Source organism: Panthera leo, chromosome D3, assembly GCF_018350215.1.
Source record: "Panthera leo isolate Ple1 chromosome D3, P.leo_Ple1_pat1.1, whole genome shotgun sequence".
NCBI lineage: Eukaryota > Metazoa > Chordata > Mammalia > Carnivora > Felidae > Panthera > Panthera leo.
In genome coordinates this window covers 9,979,222-10,000,126 of record NC_056690.1, presented here as the reverse complement: position 1 = coordinate 10,000,126, position 20,905 = coordinate 9,979,222, and the positions used below count along the sequence as shown (strand labels likewise).

The window sequence follows — 20,905 nt, the reverse complement described above, 5'->3', positions numbered from 1 at the left end:
TTTTTTTTTTTTAAAGGTTTTATTTTTAAGTAATTTCTACACCCTGTGTGGGGCTCAAACTTACAACCCTGAGATCAAGGGTGGCATGGTCCGCTGACTGAGCCAGCCGGGGGCCCCTCCGTGAACTTTCTTATGAGAAAACTATTGAGTGAATGAGTGAATCACTATGTTGACCTCAACATTAACACTTACTAGGGAGGTATTATCAATGTTGTCAATATCATTTCCATTTTATAAATAAGAAAACTCATGTGAGGAAGCCTATCATAAGATCACATAGCAAGTGAGCTCCAGGTTTCAAGGTCAGCACCTTCTCTGCAGCATAACTGCCTGCTGCTTTTTTGTCTTTCCGTGACACAAAGAAGTAGGGTTCAATGTGTCTGCGTGACGTTGGATAAATCATTTATTTTATTTATTTGTTTCAAGTTTATTTATTTTGAGAGGGAGAGCAACCACATGTGTGCAGGAGGGGCGGACAGAGGAGGAGGGGCAGGGAGAGAGGAAGGGAAAGACAGAGATTGGGAATCCCAAGCAGGTTCTGCACTGTCAGCCCGAAGGAGCTACTCAAGGCTTGGACTCCCCAACCGTGAGTTCATGACCTGAGCTGAAGTCAGAAGCTTAACCGACTGAGCCACCCAGGCGCCCCCGATAAATCATTTATTGTAAATGAGCTTCAGTTCTTTTATCTTTTTTTTTTGTTAAGATTTTCTTTTTTAAATAATCTCTACACCCAACGTGGGACTGGAACTAAGGATCCTGAGATCGAGTCACAAGCTCCACCGAATGAGCCAGCCAGGCGCCCCTCTTTCATCTTAAATTCCTACTTCCCAGGGAGGTTGCCCTGAGGCTTAAAATGGTTTAGTGTCTGCAAAAATGTCTCCTTTGATAAAAATTTTGCCCAAGTAATGAACAATAGATTTTGCAGTACCATAATGAAACACAAGAGGGGGTTCGTTTATGTTTTTATTTCAACGGCAGGCAACTTAACAAATACTTTGGTACATTTACTAGGTAAAAGTTTCTGAGATTGTCAATTAAACAAACGTTTTTTTAACGTTTATTTTTTGAGAGAGAGTACAAGCCGGGGAGGGGCAGAGAGAGAGAGAGACACAGAATCCGAAGCAGGCTCCAAGCTGTCAGCACAGAGCCCAATGCAGGGCTTGAACTCACAAACACAAAATCACAGCCTGAGCTGAAGTCAGACACTTAACCGCCTGAGCCACCCAGGCGCCCCGGAGATTGCCAATTTCCAAGGAACTCCGGTGAGCACCTCTGCACTCATTCATTCTGATACATTTTCTGAAGTAGGTGTTTCTGGGAGGTGTTTTGCTCAGGAAACTAAACAAATAAAACTGCTGACATTTCCATTTCAAAAAAAGAGCAGTGCCCAAGATTTCCTTGAGAATATTACAGGCCTGGACAGTGAATAATCCTAAACTGGCATAAAACACAGCCTATTAGGATCACACTAATCCTTAATTTGTGCAGAAGGCAGACACGTTTAGAATCACATGTTTCAGCAAGCATAGCCAACCTGCATTCACTGTAGTCTGAAAGTTTCCACTGAAATCTCTGAGGCCTTCAGAGACATGTGATTACCATACTTGTATCTTCAGTCAATCAGAATGAGAAAAAACTACATGATTCCCAAGGACACAGCCACAAAGCAGGTGATTTGGATCTGAAGAAAACCAAAGTGACAGGGGGCCTGGGTGGTTCAGCGTCGGACTTCAGCTCAGGTCACGGTCTCGCGGTTTGTGAGTTTGAGCCCTGCGTCCAGCTCTGGGCTGACAGCTCAGGGCCTGGAGCTTGCTTCAAGTTTTGTGTCTCCCTCTCTCTCTCTCTGTTGTTCTCATGCTCTCTCGCTCAAAAATAAAGAAACGTTAAAAGAATTTTTTTTTTAATTCAAAGAAAATCAGGGTGAAAAGCTCTAGCCACCAGTAACAAACAAATGAAAGAGAACTGGAAAAATTCAAGCCAAAAGGTGTCACGAAAATGTACATGTTGCCTTAAGGGCTTTGATACAGTAAAAAATTATAAGATACAATATTTTATTTTGCCAATGTACTGAGTATTCTTATTCTTAATTCTAATATGAGCAAAGAACTCTCTTATTCATCTTCATTAGTTATCTCTTTAATCTTTACAGAGGATGGTTAAAAGCGCAATTTCTGAAATCAGATCCATGTTATGAACAACTTACTTAACCTCTTTGAGCCCCAGATGCCTCATAAGAGTATCCTTCGTAAGTTGTTGAGAGGATTACATGAAATAAAGCAAGGCACATAATGCAGCTCTAACCATGTAGTATAAAATATTGTATTGTTCTTTTTTTTTTTAAGGGGGAGTGGGGAACTGAACCCACCTTAGGGGATGAGTCATGTCCAGTTTTGTTTTGTTTTTTTAATGTTTATTTGAGAGAGAGAGACAGACGGACAGAATACGAGCAGGAGAGGGGAGAGAGAGAGGGAGACATAGAATCTGAAGCTGGCTCCAAGCTCTGAGCTGTCAGCACAGAGCCCGACGCGGGGCTCGAACTCACGGACTGTGAGATCGTGACCTGAGCTGAAATCAGTCGTTTAACCGACTGAGCCACCCAGGTACCCCCACAATATTGCTTTTATTATCCCTGGTGCAGAATCTTTAGCAGAATACTTGGCACATAGTAGGATCTCATTAACAACTATGTTGATGATGATGATAATGACAGTGGTGCGTACAGTGGAGGTGATGGGGGGTGATGGCAACAAGAACTAACATTTATCTAGCACTTATCATGCATCAAATACTGTTCTTAGTGATTTTGTGTATAGAAATTTATTTACTCTTCCCAACACCCCTGTGAGGCTGGTAATATTGTTACCCTCATTTTAGAAACGAAGAAACCTGAAACTAATGTAACATTATGTGTCAACTACACTTTAATAAATGAAATAAAGTAAAATAAAACTTCAAAAAGAAAAGAAATGAAGTGCAAAGTGGCCAGAAATTTTTGTGGAAGGGATGAACAACTATGTTCTTATATGCCTCTGTACCTCTTGCATTTATTCTTCCAATTACCACTTTGATCTGCTAAATTTGTATTTATTCTGCCAAATCCAACACAAGACCCAACTTTTTGCAGAACCTTCTTAAACCTCCAGGAAGAAATAGCTTATAATTATTTATTTTTTCTACTTGTTATTCCTTTGAATGAGCGTTCTTTGAGAGCAGGAATATATTTTATTCATCTTATTTTTTAAGGTTTTTTTTAGGGGTTTTATTACTATTTTTAAATGTTTATTTATATTTGAGAGAGAGACCGCGCAAGCAGGGGAGGAGTACGGAGAGGAGGACCAAGGATCTGAAGCGGGCTCTGTGGTGACAGCAGAGAGCCAGATGTGGGGCGAACCGCGAGAGATCGAGCCTGCAAACCGCGAGATCATGACCTGAGCCGTCCTGGGAGGCTTAACTGACTGAGCCACCCAGGCGCCCCTTTTAAGATTTTATTTTTAAGTAACCTCTATATTCAGGGTGGGACTGGTACTCACCACCCCGAGATCAAGAGTCACAAGCTCCATCGACTAGTCAGCCAGGCACTGCTATTTTATTCATTTTGAATTCTGGCTTCCCTGACTCTCACCATTGAGCATAGTCTATAGTCTAATTAGGGGATATGGACTTTAAGTCAACTTCGGAGAAAATGTCTGTGTAAGGTTTCCAGTTAGCTTTTCATGGGAAAGATTTCACTTTACTTGGAGATTTGGTCTTTCGTCTCTCTCTCTCTCTCTCATATTGAAAATGGAAGTCTTTTCTAATGTCCTTAGTAAGCAAAATAAAACGTTGTAACGTCGGCTTCCAGAAGTATTTTGAGAATTTTGTTGGTCTATAAAGTGAAACATTTTCAAAACGTTCCTTGCTTTTTGCCTGTTATAAGGACACCTAGCTCTCCACAGTAGCACTGTCAAAGGAGGGGAAACTACACTTCCCATAATGCCTCAGCTCCGGAAGGAAGTGAGGCTCAACAACTCCCGTGATTCCTTATAGACCGGAAGCCGGGATCTTAGTTCTCTTTCCCATCTTGCAAGGTAAGTATGGCGGGGCTTCTCTGCGAGACTAGATTTCAGGATCCCTAATCCTTCACCATCCGAACCGAGAAGGAATCAAGTAGGCACCTGCAGGGGTCGAACATGCTCGGGGCCAACTGAGAGGCCTCCCAGACGCTTCATTTTTCTCGCCTGGGTTTGCATAGGGGCACGAAGAGGTTGAGGTGGGATGCCGTAGAGGCTCCGGAACTCCGGCTGCTCGCCACCCTCCTGGGCTGGGGATACTGGACCCCTCTGGGGATCCGTAGCGGAATAGTGGGGCCTCGGGGAGCATGGGGACAGCGCGCGCTCTGGAATCCCGGGTTCGGGTTCGAAAAGACGCCGCTGAGTTTGTCTGAGCCACGTTGGGATTTGGAGCCGAGGCCAAATGCTGCTTTTCCTTCTTCCCACGTCCGCGCCCGGAAGTCGCCTGTTGGCTTTGCGCTTCTTTTCAGCCTGGCCTGAGTGTGCGCTGAATGTGTCTGTGTCCTCATCTCCTAAGCCGAATTTCTCGAATAAGACAGTAGTCTGAAAAGAGCAAAAGCTCTGGACGCGAACGGTTTCAGGGTCCAGCGTCGCTGCTTCATAGCTGTGGGGATTTATTTGTCAGATTTCTAGTTCCCAGAACAGTAATGGTGAAATAATGGAATGGGGACTTTTGACCACTAAATATTTAGCAAACAGATGTAAGATTTCTTCAAATTAAAAAAAAAAAAAAAAGGTTGTAGCGTATTCGGGAGACAACCCAAAAATTAACCATTATGACGGTTGTTGCAGATGTGTGTGGTTTTGGAGGAAGACCTATCTTATAGGGGAGGCATGAAAGAACGTTAGAGGTACTTGGACAGAGAAAGTGAGGGTTCCTCCCCTCGGAAGCCTATCAGTGTCCAGTTTAGATACTGTTCTGTTATAAGGTAGTTGGTGAAATGCCTTTCTTTTTAATCTGTGTATTGCTAGATGGCGGGTGAAAAAGCTGAGAAGCCGGATGCTAAGGAGAAGAAACCTGAAGCCAAGAAGGCTGATGCTGGTGGCAAGGTTAAGAAGGGTAACCCCAAGGCTAAAACGCCAAAGAAGGGGAAGCCCCACTGCAGCCGAAACCCTGTCCTAGTCAGAGGAATTGGCAGGTATTCCCGATCGGCTATGTATTCGAGAAAGGCCATGTACAAGAGGAAGTATTCAGCAGCTAAATCCAGGGTAAGGGATGAGGGGAGTCACTGAGCATCACTTCCCATTCTTAACCTGAGGAATGTTGGTCTGCCTCTGACTTTGACGCATTTGTGTCCTGATAGATTGAAAAGAAAAAGAAGGAGAAGGTTCTTGCTACTGTCACAAAACCAGTTGGTGGTGACAAGAATGGTGGTACCCGAGTGGTTAAACTTCGCAAAATGGTAAGATTTGGAAGGTTTGAATGGTGGGAGGGGTTTTTTTTTGTGTGTGTGTTTACCTACCGGAGAATTACTAATGGAGGATTCTGGCCTTACAAACATTTGTAAACTTTTGGACCTTAAACATTGGTTGTTTGATATCAATTAAGTAGATATTAATTAGATATTAATAACTGATATTAAGCAGATATTAATTAATTAATTAATTGACTCTTCTGTGCTTCGGTTTCTTCGCCTGCAAAATGGGAATGAAGGTTTGCCTCGCAAACCTTCGGTTTAGGTTAAGGAATGGGGTTGTTGTGAGAATTGAGGCCCGAAGCCTAGGATGCTCCTAGGCCTAGAGAGCGTTTGCGGACCAGAGCACGGTTTCTTGGCTCCTCTTTAACCACCCACAAGACCCGACTCTTTCTCAGTGTTTGCTCTGCAGTTTTCATTGTGGAAACATGCCCGGATGTGTTACAGTCATCACAGTTGGAAATTACTGCCCAGAGAGAGAGTGGCGCTTTGATTCCTGGTCACGGTTTTTTTGTGAGCTGGTTTTTCTGTTAGGTACTAATGTTTGAAGTAAAAGCAAGAGGCTAGGGGCGCCTGGGTGGCTCAGTCGGTTGGGCGGCCGACTTCGGCTCAGGTCATGATCTCGCGGTCCGTGAGTTCGAGCCCCGCGTCGGGCTCTATGCAGACAGCTCAGCCTGGAGCCTGTTTCGGATTCTGTGTCTCCCTCTCTCTGCCCCTCCCCTGTTCATGCTCTGTCTCTCTGTGTCTCAAAAATAAATGAAAAAGAAAGTTAAAAATTAAAAAAAAAAAAAGCAAGAGGTTATTGTGAGTTACTTGTCACACCCTTAGTAGCAGTCTTTGTGTGGGGTCTTGTTTTCACAGTAAGTGAACTGGTACTCTTGATGTAAACTTTTTTTTTTTTTTTCCTTTATGGATAAAGTGGGAGTAACGCATGTTGATGGGGAGGATGTGAACACAATTGGAATCGAAAAACAAGCCATGCCTCCTTCGTAACCTCCAAAATGTGCATCAGACGTGTTGTTTCTGGAGAAGGACGGTTTAGGTTAAGGTCAGGGACCCCAGAAAAGCTTGAGAATCACTGCCACAGGACAGTGTGTAATGCTAGGACCGTGTATGATAGCTTGCCATGGAAGTCTCAGGTTTGGTTTAATCCCAGATTGATGGTTTTCGTCTTTGCCTGAACACACAGCTCTGTTAAATGGATTCCACCCTATGTTTTACATGGAAAGAGCAAGCAACATTGATCTTTGCCAAATTTAGTATCTACGGACGAGTGAAAACGAACTGTAATAGTGTAAATAAAGCATTTGAAGTAGGTGAAAAGGGTGTAGCAAGTGTTTCACTGAGACCACCAGCTCTACTAATCTGATGAGCTTGTTTAAATAAGATGAACCTGTGGATTCTCTACAGCCTAGGTATTATCCTACTGAAGATGTGCCTCGGAAGCTGTTGAGCCACGGCAAAAAACCTTTTAGTCAGCATGTAAGGAAACTGCGAGCTAGCATCACTCCTGGGACCATTTTGATCATCCTCACTGGGCGCCACAGAGGCAAGGTGAGCAGAACACCTCGGCTCGTGGAGCTTCAGCTCAGGTGTCTGAGCCGCAGGTGCTTGATTATAATGGGTCACACTCCAGGTAGGATTCTTCATTTGCCTACAGTAACTAGTTCGCGGCGGGTGGGTAGCCCATAACAAGACCAGCAGCCCAGTCACTAGCATGACGTATTTAGTCCGTAATGTATGATAAATTATTACCATTTCCTGCTGTTGGGCTTATTATAGATGATTCCTATGTCCCTGTATCTGAAAGTACTTGTATAGATTTCTAGGGATGGAACTCGTGAGTTAAAGGATATTAAGTAAGCGTTAGAAGTAATGGCTGTTCATTAAAAAGAAGCACCCAAAAGTATTGCTCATGTCCAAGGGTCATCCCTGTTGGTAGTTTGGTGTAGTTGCTTCCAAGATTGCTGAGCAGATACGTATTGAGAAATTTCCTTTACCAAATTTATAAGCCTATGATTTGATTAATTCAGAAGTGCATTTGTAATTGCAGAAATCCTGAGATTTCTGTTTAATTCACAGAGAGTGGTTTTCCTGAAGCAACTGAGCAGTGGCTTGCTACTTGTGACTGGTAAGAAAATCCTTGAGTTTTATACTCTCTGAAACTTGGCATTTTTTTTTTTAACATTTATTTATTTATTTATTTATTTTGAGGTGGGGGGGGGGGCGCAGGGAGAGACCCCCAAGCAGGCTCCACACTGTGAGTGCAGAGCCTGACCCAGAGTTCGGTCTCAGGAACCATGAGGTCATGACCTGAACTGAAATCCAAGAGTTGGGCACTTAACCGAGCCATCCAGGTGCCCTGAAGCTTGGCATTTTAAGTGTACTTTTGTGCCCACCTAAATGGAATTCTCAGTGCTATGTGGTTCCGTGTCTTATTTCATTGTCGTATGTATACCTGAGTTCTGAGGAAGCAAGTTTACGTTCTGTGTGGCAACATATCACCAAGTATCTGCCACCTAAAGTGCAGAATGGCTGGCTGTTAACCACAAGGAATGATCTCACAGACTTGTAATTGGTCTTCCACTTGGAACCAAAGGGAGTTGCTAAACAGGTAAAAAGTGAACTGTTCACTCTGGAAAGCAGCGCTCAGTTTAAATTTGTCAGGAACCTGTGGTTTTGACCAGTGTGTTTGAGTGACTGCTGTCTCCTAAGTCTTTGCTTTCTCTTTGCCTCAGCGTGTTGCTTTTTTCCCCCCTCAGGACCTCTGTCCCTTAATCGAGTTCCTCTGCGTAGAACACACCAGAAATTTGTCATTGCCACCTCCACCAAAATTGATATCAGCAATGTGAAAATCCCCAAACACCTCACTGATGCTTACTTTAAGAAGAAGAAGCTGCGTAAGCCCAGACACCAGGAAGGTGAGATCTTCGACACGGAGAAAGAGGTAAGCTGCTTTTTCTGTCTTCGTTTTTGATAGCTCCGGCTCCTCTGGGTGGGAGTGAAAATACAGTTACGAATCGGTGAAGAAAAGTCGTAAATCATGAGAAATATCTGGGGAATGATAGTGTTCCAGATGCTGCTGCATTCAGTAATTTTTAATGGCAGTTGAGAGCTCATCTCAGAATCTTTTTGAGAGTTTTCGTGGAGCTCTGAATTCACTGCTACTGTTCTAATGGGAGTTCAGCCTCGTTTATCCTTGATGTCTTAAAAAAGACAAAAGGAAAAGAGCTACTATTTCTGTTATACTCGAAACAGGTTGTATTTCACAGCCCTCCAAGGAAAGGATTATTAAAATTACATTCTAAATATCCGTGGGATTGGGTATTTGTGAGATAGGATTCCTGAGAGGACTGGAGTGTGGTACTTGTGCCCTGCTTCTGAATGATTTTCTTCTTTTTTTTCCCTCCCTTCCCCCTAGAAATATGAGATTACAGAGCAGCGCAAGGTTGATCAGAAAGCTGTGGACTCGCAAATTCTGCCAAAAATCAAAGCCGTTCCTCAGCTTCAGGGCTACCTCCGCTCTGTGTTTGCTCTCACGAATGGAGTTTACCCTCACAAATTGGTGTTCTAAATTTCTTGCAAAGAACCTAATTAAATAACAGATCCATCTCTCCTGTGCCTTTTTTTTCTTTTTTGTTTTTAATCTTTCTCTGCCCAGAGGTGTGGTTTGACTCTGCGTGCTTGTGGCATCTTGGCCTCTGCTAAGAGCAGTCGGGGTCGGGAGGCTGGCACCAGCTGCAGTGGAAGCTCCACTGTGTCATCGGTTTGGATCAGCCTTCTTGCCTTGCTCACCGTCTGGCTTGCCACCCAGCACCCACCAGTAGGGAATAGCGACATTTCCCCAGTCGTTACCGAGCAGGTCAGTACTGGGCTATGTGGACAAAAAATCGCTCTTCTCTTCAGGCCACAAACTTTCCTTCCTTTGAATGGGTAATACCCATTTCTCCCCCATAATCATTGCACTCTTGTATATCTGGTTTTTTAAAAGCATACATAGCAACATAGCAAATGAGTATAATTATTTACCATCTTTTTTGTTTGTTTGTTTGTTTTTAACCAAAAGGCCCTTATGCTGTACATACTATTACACAGATGACAAACCGTGTGTTTTGGTCATTCCATAGAAAGTCCCATCTTCAGGGGCACCTGGGTGGGTCAGTCGGTTGGGTGACCGACTTCGACTCAGGTCATGATCTCGCAGTTTGTGGGTTCGAGCTCCGCATCGGGCTCTGTGCTGAATGCTTGCTCGGAGCCTAGAGCCTGCTTTGGATTCTGTGTCTCCTCTCTCTACCCCTCCCCCACTTGTGCTCTGTCTCAAAAATAAATTTAAAAAAAAAATTTTTTTTTTAAATGTCCCATCTTTACTGATGCAGACTATAGTAGTCTCTTATATGGATATTTGGGTTTACATCTTTTGTAAATATATACACAGTAGTAGATGAGTTCTCAAGTGTGCACACAGGTGAGTGAGTATCTGGTAAGAATTATTTTTGGCTGAGTAAGGATTTATGCATTTTTGATTTTAATAGATTGTGCCAAACTGCCCTCTGTGGGGTTTGAACCAGTTTAGCGTCTGTATAAAAGTGTCCAGGGGTGCCTGGGTGCTCAGTCAGTTGAGCATCTGACTCTTGATTTTGGCTCAGGTCGTGAGATTGAGCCCTGCCTCAGGTTCCACACAGGACATGGAAACTGCTTGGGATTCTCTACCTCTGTCTCTAAAAAAGGGTTCATTTCTCCACAGGCTCCCTAAACAGGGGGTCATCAGATTAGAGGTTTTGGCAGTAGGTAAGGGAAGGATGGCCCTGGTGGGGTGTTTTTTAAAGTTTATCTAATTGGCAATTAACATTTGGTGAAATTCGCGATCCAGTGATGTTTATGTAGTTCAGTAAACATCACCACCACCAAAGTTCCTTCATGCTTCTAAAGTCAGCTCCCGCTGCAGGCAGGCATCCAATTTCTGTAAGGTGTAGTTTTGCCTTTTACAGAAGGTCTTATGCCACTTAGCATAACGTTTTTGCGGTTTGTTCATATTCATGGTTCGGTGGTTTTTCACAGTCATTTGTTGCTCCATTATATCATTGTATTAACTTCCCTAAAATTCACCCACCAAACAACTTTGGGTTGTTCACAGTTCCTGGAGATGGTGAATAAAGCCACCATCAGCATTCACATACAGGTTTTTGTGTGGATGTGTTTTCATTTCTGTTGGATGAAAATGCGGGATTGCTGGGTTGTATGGTAAATAACACGTTTACCTTTGTAAGAAACTGCTAGGACTTCCATTTTGTATCCCACCAACAATGTGTATTACTCCACTCCCTTGCCAGCGCTTGGTATTTTCAGTTTTGTTAATTGAGAGAATTGACAGTTTCGGGTGTACGATATAATGATCAGTACTGTAAGTCTGGTTACCATCCATCACCGTATGTAGTTAGGAAATTTTTTGTGAGAATTTACACAATCTAGCAACTTTCAAATATATGGTAGTGTTAACTATAGTCACCATGCTGTAGGTCACATCCCCATGATGGTCTTTTTTTTTTTCACTTTTTTTTTTTTTTTTTTTTTAATGTTTATTTTTTTGAGAGGGAGAGCTAGAGATCGCAAGCTGGGGAGGGGCAGAGAGAGGGAGACCAAGGATCCGAAGTCCGTACTGTGCAGAGCCTGATGCAGGGCTTGAACCCGCAAACTCAGATCATGAGCTGAGCCAGCCCTATCTTTTTAATTCTAGCCTCTTGAGTAGATACATAGCTATGTGCTTGGATACATTTTTGAAACAAATCTGAACATGTCACTTCTGGCTACGGCCTTTTAGTGGCTGTTTATCACTCAGGTTCAGTTCCAAAATCATCTTGGCCACAACACAAGACCCTCTGATTGGCCCGTTTCTTCAGCCTACTCTTCTCTGGCCCATCGGATACCAATTACAAGCAGTAGGCCCCTCCCACCCCCCAGGTCATCCCTCTTTGACCTGGCTACTTGACAACCCTCCTCAGATTCAATAATTTGCTATCATGACTCACAACTTGGAAGCGCCTTACTTGAATTTATTGTAAAGGATACAACTCAGCCAAATGGAGGAAGTCTATAGCACAAGGTAAGGGTGGGGAGTAGCATGGAGTTTGCATGTCCTCTCCAACACTGACGTGTTCACCAACCCAGAAGTTCATCAAACCTTAATAATCCCCAGCTTCGAACCCCAGGCCCCGGCCCGCTACTCCCATTCCCTCCCTGCCTTAAGTCTGGGTAGGGCTGAAAGTTCCCACCTTATAATCAGTCGGGCTTTCTGGTGGTTCGTCCCTTCTTGAGGCTGGGGTCTCATCCTGTAAGTCACCTCATCAGTGTTAACTCAGGTATGATCTAAAGGAGCTTCTTAGCAATAAAAAAAGATACCCCTACCACTTGGGAAATTCAATGGGCTTTAAGAGCTCTGTGTTAGGAATCGGGGGCAAAGACCAGATCTATCTATGTGCTCTACCACATTCCCCATGTCAAAATGTGCAGCTTAGTCACACCTGCCAAATCCCTTTTGCCAAATGAAGTAACCTACAAGGGGGGCGGGCATTAGGCCATAGACACACTTTGGGGCCATTATTCAGCCTACATCACCTCCCAAGCTGTAGTGACCAAGGTCTAGGGCCTGATTCCCAGTGTTGGCGGCTCTAGTAAGTGTTGTACTGAGTTCGGTGCTGCTCTTCCATGTATAATTCAAAAAAAAAATAGTGTCAAGGTACAAATGACATGTAAGGACAGACAATAATGCTCTGGCTTTCCCCATTGTACAAGTATACATTATACAAGTATAAAATGGGAATTTCTGGGGCGCCTAGGTGGCAAAGTGTCTGACCATGTGGTTCCTGAGCCCACGTCGGGCTCTGTGCTGACAGCTCAGAGCCTGGGACCTGCTTTGGATTCTGTGTCTCTCTCTGCCCCTACCCCACTTGTGTGTTCTCTCTCTTTCTTTCTCAACAATAACACGTTTAAATAAAATGGGAATTTCTTTGGGAAAAAGGTGTGGAATAATACATTCAAAAAATAACCATTGAGTGCAGGTCAATTGGAAACTAGAGGTTAAAGTCAGAGCTTTGGGGATCAAAGGACTTTGTTTTGAATCCTTGTTTTGCTGCTTATTCACTTACCTTTCAGATGATCACAATAGCAAATACTGTGGTCCTGAGTATGTGCCAAGCGGTTAAAGTATGTACTTCTGTAGAATTACTTTATTGTGGTAAAATATATGTAACAACATGTACTATCTTAAACTTTTCTAAATGTACAGTTCGTATTGCGCAACCATTACCAGCATCCATCTCCAGACGTTTTTGTCATTCTAAACTGAAGTCCTGTGCGACTCCCCTTTCCCTCTCCCCCAGCCTCGGTAACCTCTATTCTACCTGTTCTCTCTATATTAGACGAAGATACAGATATAGATTGGATATAGAATACTATGAATATCATGAATACAGAGGATACTATGTAGCTCATATAAGTGGAATCACACAGTATTTGTGTCTGGATTATCTCACTTTGCATAATTTCTTCAAGGTTCATCCATGTTCTAGCCGGTGTCAGAACTTCATCCCTTTTTATGGCTGAATCATATTTCTTTGTGTGGGTATATTGCCTTTTGTTGACTCATTCACCTATGGATGCACATTTGAGTTGTTTCTCCCTTTTGGCAACTGAATAAAGCTATTGTGGCCATTGACATACAGATACTACTCAAGTGCCTGCTTTCAATCATGTTTGAAATTGCTTGGGGGCCCCTGGCTGACTCAGTAAAGCATGCAACTCTTGATCTCAGGGTCATCAGTTTGAGTCCCACATTGGGTGTCAAGGTTATAAAAATTCTGAAGATTATGGGCTGCTTGGGTGGCTCAGTCGTTTAAGTGTCCAACTTTGGCTCAGGTCATGATCTCACGGTTCATGGGTTTAAGCCCCGCATTGGGCTCTGGGCTGACAGCTCAGAGCCAGGAGCCTGCCTCAGATTCTGTCTCCCTCTCTCTTTGCCCCTCCCTGACTTGTGCTCTGTCTTTCAAAAATAAACATTTAAAAAAAATTTTTTTAAGTTTATTTATTTTGAGAGAGAGAGAGCACATAGGCTGGGGAGGGGCAGAGAGGAGAGACAGAATTCCAAGCAGGCTCCACGCCATCAGTGCAGAGCCCGACGTGGGGCTCCAACCCACACACTGAGATCATGGCCTGAGCCGAGATCAAGAGTCGGACGCTTAACTGACTGCGCTACCCTGGCGCCCCCCCAAAAAGTTATTTTAAACAGTACCTTTAAAAAAGCGTGGGCACTTGGCTGTTTCAGTCCATGGAGCATGTTACTCTTGATCTCTGGGTTATGAGTTTAAGCCCTATGGTGGGTGTAGTTAAAATCTTACGCGGGGGCCTGGGTGGCTTAGTCCATTAAATATCCAACTCTTGGTTTTAGTTCATATCATGAGCTCATGGTTTGTGAGATCGAGCCCCATGTTGGGCTTTGCGTTGACAATCTTAAGAAAAAGTGGAATTGCTTGATTGTATGGTAATGATGTTTAATTTTTTGAGGGACCACCATACTGCTTTCCACATTAAGAGCTATACTTTTACATCCTGGGCACCTGGGTGGCTGACTTCGGCTTGGGTCATGAACTCATGGTTCGTGAGTTTAAGCCCTGCATTGGGCTCAGTGCTGTCAGCACAGAGCCTTCTTTGTTTCCTCTGTCTCCCTCTCTCTGTGCCCCTTCACCCCCTCTCTCTCAAAAAAATAAACATTAAAAATACCATTTAAAATTTTTCTTAAAGGGGCGCCTGGGTGGCTCAGTCGGTTAAGCGGCCGACTTCGGCTCAGGTCATGATCTCACGGTCTGTGAGTTCGAGCCCCGCATCGGTCTCTGTGCTGACAGCTCAGAGCCTGGAGCCTGTTTCAGATTCTGTGTCTCCTTCTCTCTGACCCTCCCCCGTTCATGCTCTGTCTCAAAAATAAATAAACGTTAAAAAAATAAAAAAATAAATAAATAAATAAACAAAATTTTTCTTAAAAAGATACATTAAAAAAAATTTTTTTAACATTTATTTATTTTTGAGACAGAGAGAGACAGAGTATGAATGGAGGAGGGTCCAAGAGAGAGGGAGACACAATCTGAAACAGGCTCCAGGCTCTGAGCTGTCAGCACAGAGCCCGACGCGGGGCTCAAACTCACGGACAGCAAGATCATGACCTGAGCCAAAGTCGGATGCTTAACCGACTGAGCCACCCAGGCGCCCCAAAGATACATACTTTTAACTCCCTTACTACCACTATAGGAAGCAGGTTCTTGTATTTTTCACTATCACTCCTATTTTACAGATGGGAAGACTAAGGTGCAAAGAGGTTAAGTAACTCCTCCAAATGGGATTTGAACCTGGAATGTCTGGCCCTTGGACCCATGCTCTTAACCATGTCCTCTGCTGCCCCTCAGATGATTAAAGCAGAACCTCGTTTCAATTAATTTCCCTACATGTGGACTTCCCTACAAAAAGATGACTCGGAATTAATTCATTTAGTGATTTTTTTTTTTTTACTTTGATTTTCCTTAATTTTTTAATGCTTATTCATTTTTGAGAGAGAGAGAGAGAAAGTGGGCCTGACGTGGGGCTGGAACTCAACAAAGCGTGAGATCGTGACCTGAGCCGAAGCCTGATGCCTGATCGACTAAGCCACCCAGGTGCCTCTAGTGATTCTTAGTGTATTAAGCCCGGACTATGTGCCAAGCACTGTGGTAGACGTGATGTATCTTACAGTCTAGCCAGGGAGACCAGCATCTACGTTTGCATTGGTCATTATTTAATTGCAGTTAACTAGTCCTAAGAGATATAGTGTGGAAAGACATTGAGAAAGAGGTGAACTCGTGATGTTTGGGGAGGCCAGGGGAGTTCTCTGTGAGGTCGTGAGACCTGAAGGATGAGGAGTTTGACAAGCTTCCCAGGTGAGGAAGTGCATCTAGGCTAGGGGACAGCAAGTGCCAAGGCCAAGCAGTAGGAACAACGACACAATTGGTAAAGAAATTGAAAGAAGCCAGGGTGACCTTAGATCACAATGGACACTGAGAAGAGGTGCAGAAGCAGCCGAGAGGCAGGGGCATAGGGAGCGGGTAGGCATGCAAGCCGTAAAACCACCTTACAAATGAATGTGTGAAGTCTTTTGCACAGCATCTTCAGATTCAGCACTAAGAACCTTTATGGAGCAACTACTTTATTCTAAGCACCACGCCAGGCACTCAGGATTTAGGGATTAACCAAAAAACAAATGTCCGTATTGTTAGTGGCTGACAATAAAAAGCATGTGTTTCACCCCTCCAGGGTCCGTGGGTAGGCTGTGGGTTGGCTGAACTTCGGGGCTGGGATCTGGAGGGCTCAGCTCCAGGCTAGGGGCTGGTGGCTCAGTTCTGCCACATGTCTCATTTGGGGACCAGCGACTCCCAAAGCGGGTGCCAATGGACACAAAGACATTTTAACCTCTGCTCATCTGCTAAAACTCCATTGGCTGAAGCATGTCACATGGCCAAGACCTCAGTGGGGAGGGGAGATCTATTTGACCTGCTCTGATGGGAAGTTTGGGGAAATTGCCCTATTAGTCTCCTGGGGCGGCGGTGACAAAGCAGCACAGACTGGGCGGTTTAAAACAACAGAGATCCAGTCCCACGGTTCGGGAGGCTGGCAGTGCAAATTTAGAGTGTCAGCAGGGTTATTTCCTCCTGGTGATCCTTGGCGTTCCTTGGCTCCTAGATGCATCACTCCGATCTCTGTCTCTGTGTCTCCGTCCAAATTTCCCTCTTCTTATGAGGACACCAGTCTTTGGTGTCGAAATCTAGCATAACATCATTCTGACTTGATTATATCTGTAATGTAACCTATTTTCAGAGAAGGAAACATTCACAAATTCTGGATGGACATGAATTTGGAGGGAACACTCTTCCAACTAGTACAGTCTCATAACAAAGGGCATGGCTGTATAATTTTAATAAAGGGAGAAAGTGAAGAATTGAGAAGACACTTTGCAATCCACCACGGGACTACAGCAAAAGCCCAGAGAAGGGAATGATGATGATATCTAGTCTGTGAACTATGAGTATTTTAGTTCAGTGGGTAGAGAGGGGGTGAGGACCATGAGAACTGATGCTGTAGCCCAACAAGAGCTTGATCCTGAGGATTTTGTGGGGCAACAGAGGAAGTCAAGAGAGATCAGGATTTTAGAGCCAGAGGATAATCATATTTGCATTTTAAAAATCTTCTGTATGGACATGGGTCTAGAGGACACGAGGGAAAACTAAAATATGTTAGTAAATGGACAGTTGCAGGAATCTGACCAACTAAGTGATTTTTAATTTTTTTGATGTTTATTATTTGAGAAAGAGAGAGCAAGCAGGGGAGGGGCAGAGAGAGAGGGAGACACAGAATCGGAAGCAGGCTCCAGGCTCAGAGCTGCCAGCACAGAACCCGTTGCGGGACTCCAACCCACAGACCGTGAGATCATGACCTGAGCTGAAGTCGGCCACCTAACCAACTGAGCCCCCCAGGAGCCCCCCAACGTAGTGATTTTTAACTCATTAGAACCTCCGATGTGAATTTTTACGCGAAAGAAACTTGCTGACACAAAAATAAGTAACTTCCAGGGCACAAGCTTGAATTACACTAAAATTGTGGGGAATAAAAACCCCCACCGGTGTGACTCTGGAATCCTAATGCTGCTTCAGAGCGAATTCCTTCGTAACAAGGATATTGAAGAGAAAATATCCTTATGCTCATCAGACACAACCATTTTCAAGTTACTAGGTGCATATCTAGTTCCTATGGATGTATGTAAGTTTCTACATACATCTGATTTTCTTCATAGAATACTATTTCATGAATATTTTATACTGCTGTCAAAACTTCAAATTTATTCTTTTCAATGGCTGCATACTATTTATTTTAAATCTACGTTATTATCTCACTTCTTAGATTTTACACATGCTATTCTGAAGGCTTGGAAAACTCTACTGCTACCCTTCCCCTGACTACAGTCCTCACTTTTGGTCAGTTTTTGAGCCTCCACATTAATGACATTTGGGGGTTGCATGCAAATGTCAACATGAAGGGGGGAACTGTTCTGTGCATTCTAGAATGTTTAGCCGCATCTCTGGCCTCTATTCACTAGATGTCAGTAGCATTCAACCCCTTCATGATGAAAAAACTCATCCAGGCATTGCCAAATGTCCCCCGGTAGGCAAAAATCACGTAGGTTCTCCATGGTTGAGAACCACTGCTTTAGATCTCCTGCTGGCCCCCAAGTCTCACCCCAAATATGAATCAGGTGTCTCTGCTCAATGTGCTCCACTCCCCCCTCACAGATAGGACTTCTTGCACTCAGGGAATACTGAATTAATGAAAACATAGAGTGCTTGCTTTTCCTTTTGTGAAAACTCTACGATTATGTCTTCTGCTCACTTTTCCTTTGAGTGTGTGTGTGTGGGGGGTACCATTTCTTCCTCTAAGTTTTTGCAGCAGGGGAGATTTTTGCAAATTGGCAAGTCAGATTTTTTTTTTTTTTAATGTTTATTTCTGAGACAGAGAGACGGAGCATGAGTGGGGGAGGGGCAGAGAGAGAGGGAGACACAGAATCCGAAGCAGGCTCCAGGCCCTGTGTCAGCACAGAGCCTGATGCCGGGCTGGGACTCACAAACCGTGATATCATGACCTGAGCCAAAATTGGACGCTCAGCCGACTGAGCCACCCAGGCGCCCCGGCAAGTCAGATTTTTAAATTCCGGCGCAGCAAGGCCTCTGGTGCCCACAGGGGGGCGCGAGAGGACACAGCAACTTTCAGAGCTCCAAGGTGCTTGATTTTACCAATGAGAGCTGCACCCAATGCTGCCTCATCTTTGGGCTTTTCATCAACGTGGAGGCTGGTCCCTTAGCGATGGTAATTCAAAGGAGCGCCAAGGAGAATTTCTCCCTCTCCGTTTTCAAATACATCTTTCATCCGATTTCCTTTCCCTGCCGCTTCATAGACCCACCCCTGATCCGAAATAATCTTCCTTGAATTAAAAAAAAAAAAAAAAAGGAAAAAGGAAAAAGAAAAAAAGAACAAGATCTACCAGATCATTTGGAAAAAAAAAAAAAAAGATTTTAAGTAGGTGTATGTTTCCTCTTTGAGACTGTGATTAGTGAGATGGAAATAATCAATCTCCCCCACAGTTTCTGTCAGTGTGTGTGTCTATTTAGCAGATGTGTGCATGTGTTTTTTCCCTTGGTGCTTTGAAAAACCTTAAAAATTAACATGGATGCTTTGTTTAAAGCTATTTCAAGCTTTATTAAGGCTTTTCAAGGACCACTTATCTTCACTCCACACTCGCATTTTGTGAGCCCAGTAAGGATTACAGGCTCATTTTAGACAGTCAGCTGGTACAGAAAAGCCAGCAGAAGGGAGAGATACTGCAAAATCCCAGAGGGGCCCCAGCTTGAGCTGAGGCCAGTGAACATCACGTCAGCAGCTGGGGCAGCAGGGAGATGGTCTTCATCAACAAGCTTGCTCTCTCTTGGGGAGATGCTTCCCAAGAGAAACTGAGGTCCAACCTACCAACACTATTTTTCCTGCTTTCTCATGCTGCTTGTTTGCTTCCAACTTAGGGTTGCCCAGTCAACACCTTCTCTTTTCTTCCCATCTCGATACCTCAACCTCATTTTTGAATGGAAGAGTGGAAAGGACAATTCCCAAGAAAAGAAATCATAAACCATAAGCCTTTTTTTCTATGAACCTATGAATGGATGTTTCCTGTGTGCATAGGTGTGTGTGTGTGTGTGTGTGTGTGTGTGTGTGTGTGTGTGTGTGTTGTCTTGACTAAATTTGGATTCTCTGCACATGATCTCCTGGAAGGATTCTATGCTTCCAGCATAGAGTTCTTTTGCCCGGGGACTTTCTTTGTCTTTCTGACCATTCTAGAAATTCCCAGTAAATGGTCTTTTTCCAGAGGGGGTTCTATAAATATTAATTCATCAGCTGCCTCATCATGGTACGGTGGCAGGCATGCAGTCCTATGACTAATTAATTACTGTTGCTAAAATATTAAATAACTATTCATTATGCAGTCTAAAGACTTTCAGCCCTGGGTATGTGCTGTTTTCATTAATTAGGGTGAAGGACAATAGTTTCTGGGCATCTTGACTCCTGATCTTGAAATATAAGAATAAGAGCAGGAGAATGTTTCTCTGAGCTACACCGATGGTTATTTAGATTCTAAAACCCGAGCATTTAAAAAATGGTGATGGTTGGCATTAGGTTGGGAAGTTGTAAGCAAAGGAAAAGAAGTGCTTTCTTTACAGCCAAAATAAGGAAGCTGGGATCGTAGAATGAGACAGACCTGGGTTCACATCTGAGCTTTGATAGTCATTGGTTGTCAGACATTGAGCAAAGTATCCAGTGGAGCTTCGGTGTCCCAACTGGAAGAGAGGACAATAATACTCCCTCTCTCCTAGGGTTGTTGTGAAATGTCATTTTATTCCATTGGCCTGTGTCATTGTTTTCATGGCACTGATCTGCTCTGAACTGCTGGACTTAGTATTTCTTTGCTCCTTGTCTGTCTCCCTCACTGGATCGTCGTCTTCCTTGAGAGAAGACTTTTCCGCCTTAGCACAATGTCTGTTATACAGCAGGAATCAAGAAATATTTGTTGAAAGAATAAGAGAAGCATAGCCATCTTTCTGTGGAATATCTTTGACATACGTTATTAGAACTGTCCAGCTCCCTGAGAGCAGGGAGTCCATTTTTCCTGTATTATTTCAGGGATTCAGATATAGCTCCATTCTATATGCTTCCCAGGATTTGACATCTACTAGAGGCTCAACAAATGCTTGTGGAATAAGTATCATAAAATTGAAATTTAACATTAGAAGAGGCGTGAGATTGTTGTTAACAGTGCCGTGAATAAGAATTATTTGTTTAGGAGGGAGGCAGTGCAGGATGGAGCCTGCTGTAGGTTCAAATCTTGATTCTGCCAGTTCCTAGGCAGGTGCAAGTCACTTAATTCTGAGCTTCAGTTCTTGTACAATGGGCTGTTCATGAATCATCTGAAGGGTGTTATGGTGGATACATGAATAGAAGTATTCTGATTCCTAGGTGTTCAATAGTTTGTTTAAAAAAATTTTTTTTTTGCTTTTCTCAAATGTAATACACGCTCTAGGAAGAAAACTGGGAAAACATTCCAAAGCACAAACCATAGGTCCCCCAGTCAGTGCATTGCTGAAATTTACCCATATGTTATCAGGCATGATATCCCCAGTCTTTTATTCTGTATCTACAGTCATACATGCTGTGTCATTTTTAAAATGCAATTGTAGGGGCACCTAGGTGGCTCAGTTAAGTGGCCGACTTTGGCTCAGGTCATGATCTCCTGGTTCATGAGTTTGAGCCCTGCATCAAGCTCTGTGCTGACAG

At 43.6% G+C, this 20,905-nt stretch overlaps 2 protein-coding genes across 2 annotated transcripts in view; one reads left to right on the top strand and one right to left on the bottom strand.

Annotated features, from left to right (window-relative positions):
* The first annotated feature begins 5,021 nt into the window (after positions 1-5,021).
* Positions 5,022-9,076, top strand: RPL6 (ribosomal protein L6). The gene is made up of 6 exons (XM_042911762.1): positions 5,022-5,258; positions 5,354-5,452; positions 6,875-7,018; positions 7,547-7,595; positions 8,227-8,411; positions 8,886-9,076. Exons 1-6 carry the CDS (start codon positions 5,022-5,024, stop codon positions 9,036-9,038), a joined length of 867 nt encoding a protein of 288 aa, XP_042767696.1. The 3' UTR covers positions 9,039-9,076.
* Positions 8,967-20,905, bottom strand: part of LOC122204271 (60S ribosomal protein L6-like) — a 738,693-nt gene continuing 726,754 nt past the window's right edge. The window contains exon 2 of the mRNA XM_042911761.1: positions 8,967-9,028. The gene's annotated coding sequence lies outside the window, so the exon portion shown is untranslated. The remainder of the gene's footprint in view (positions 9,029-20,905) is intronic.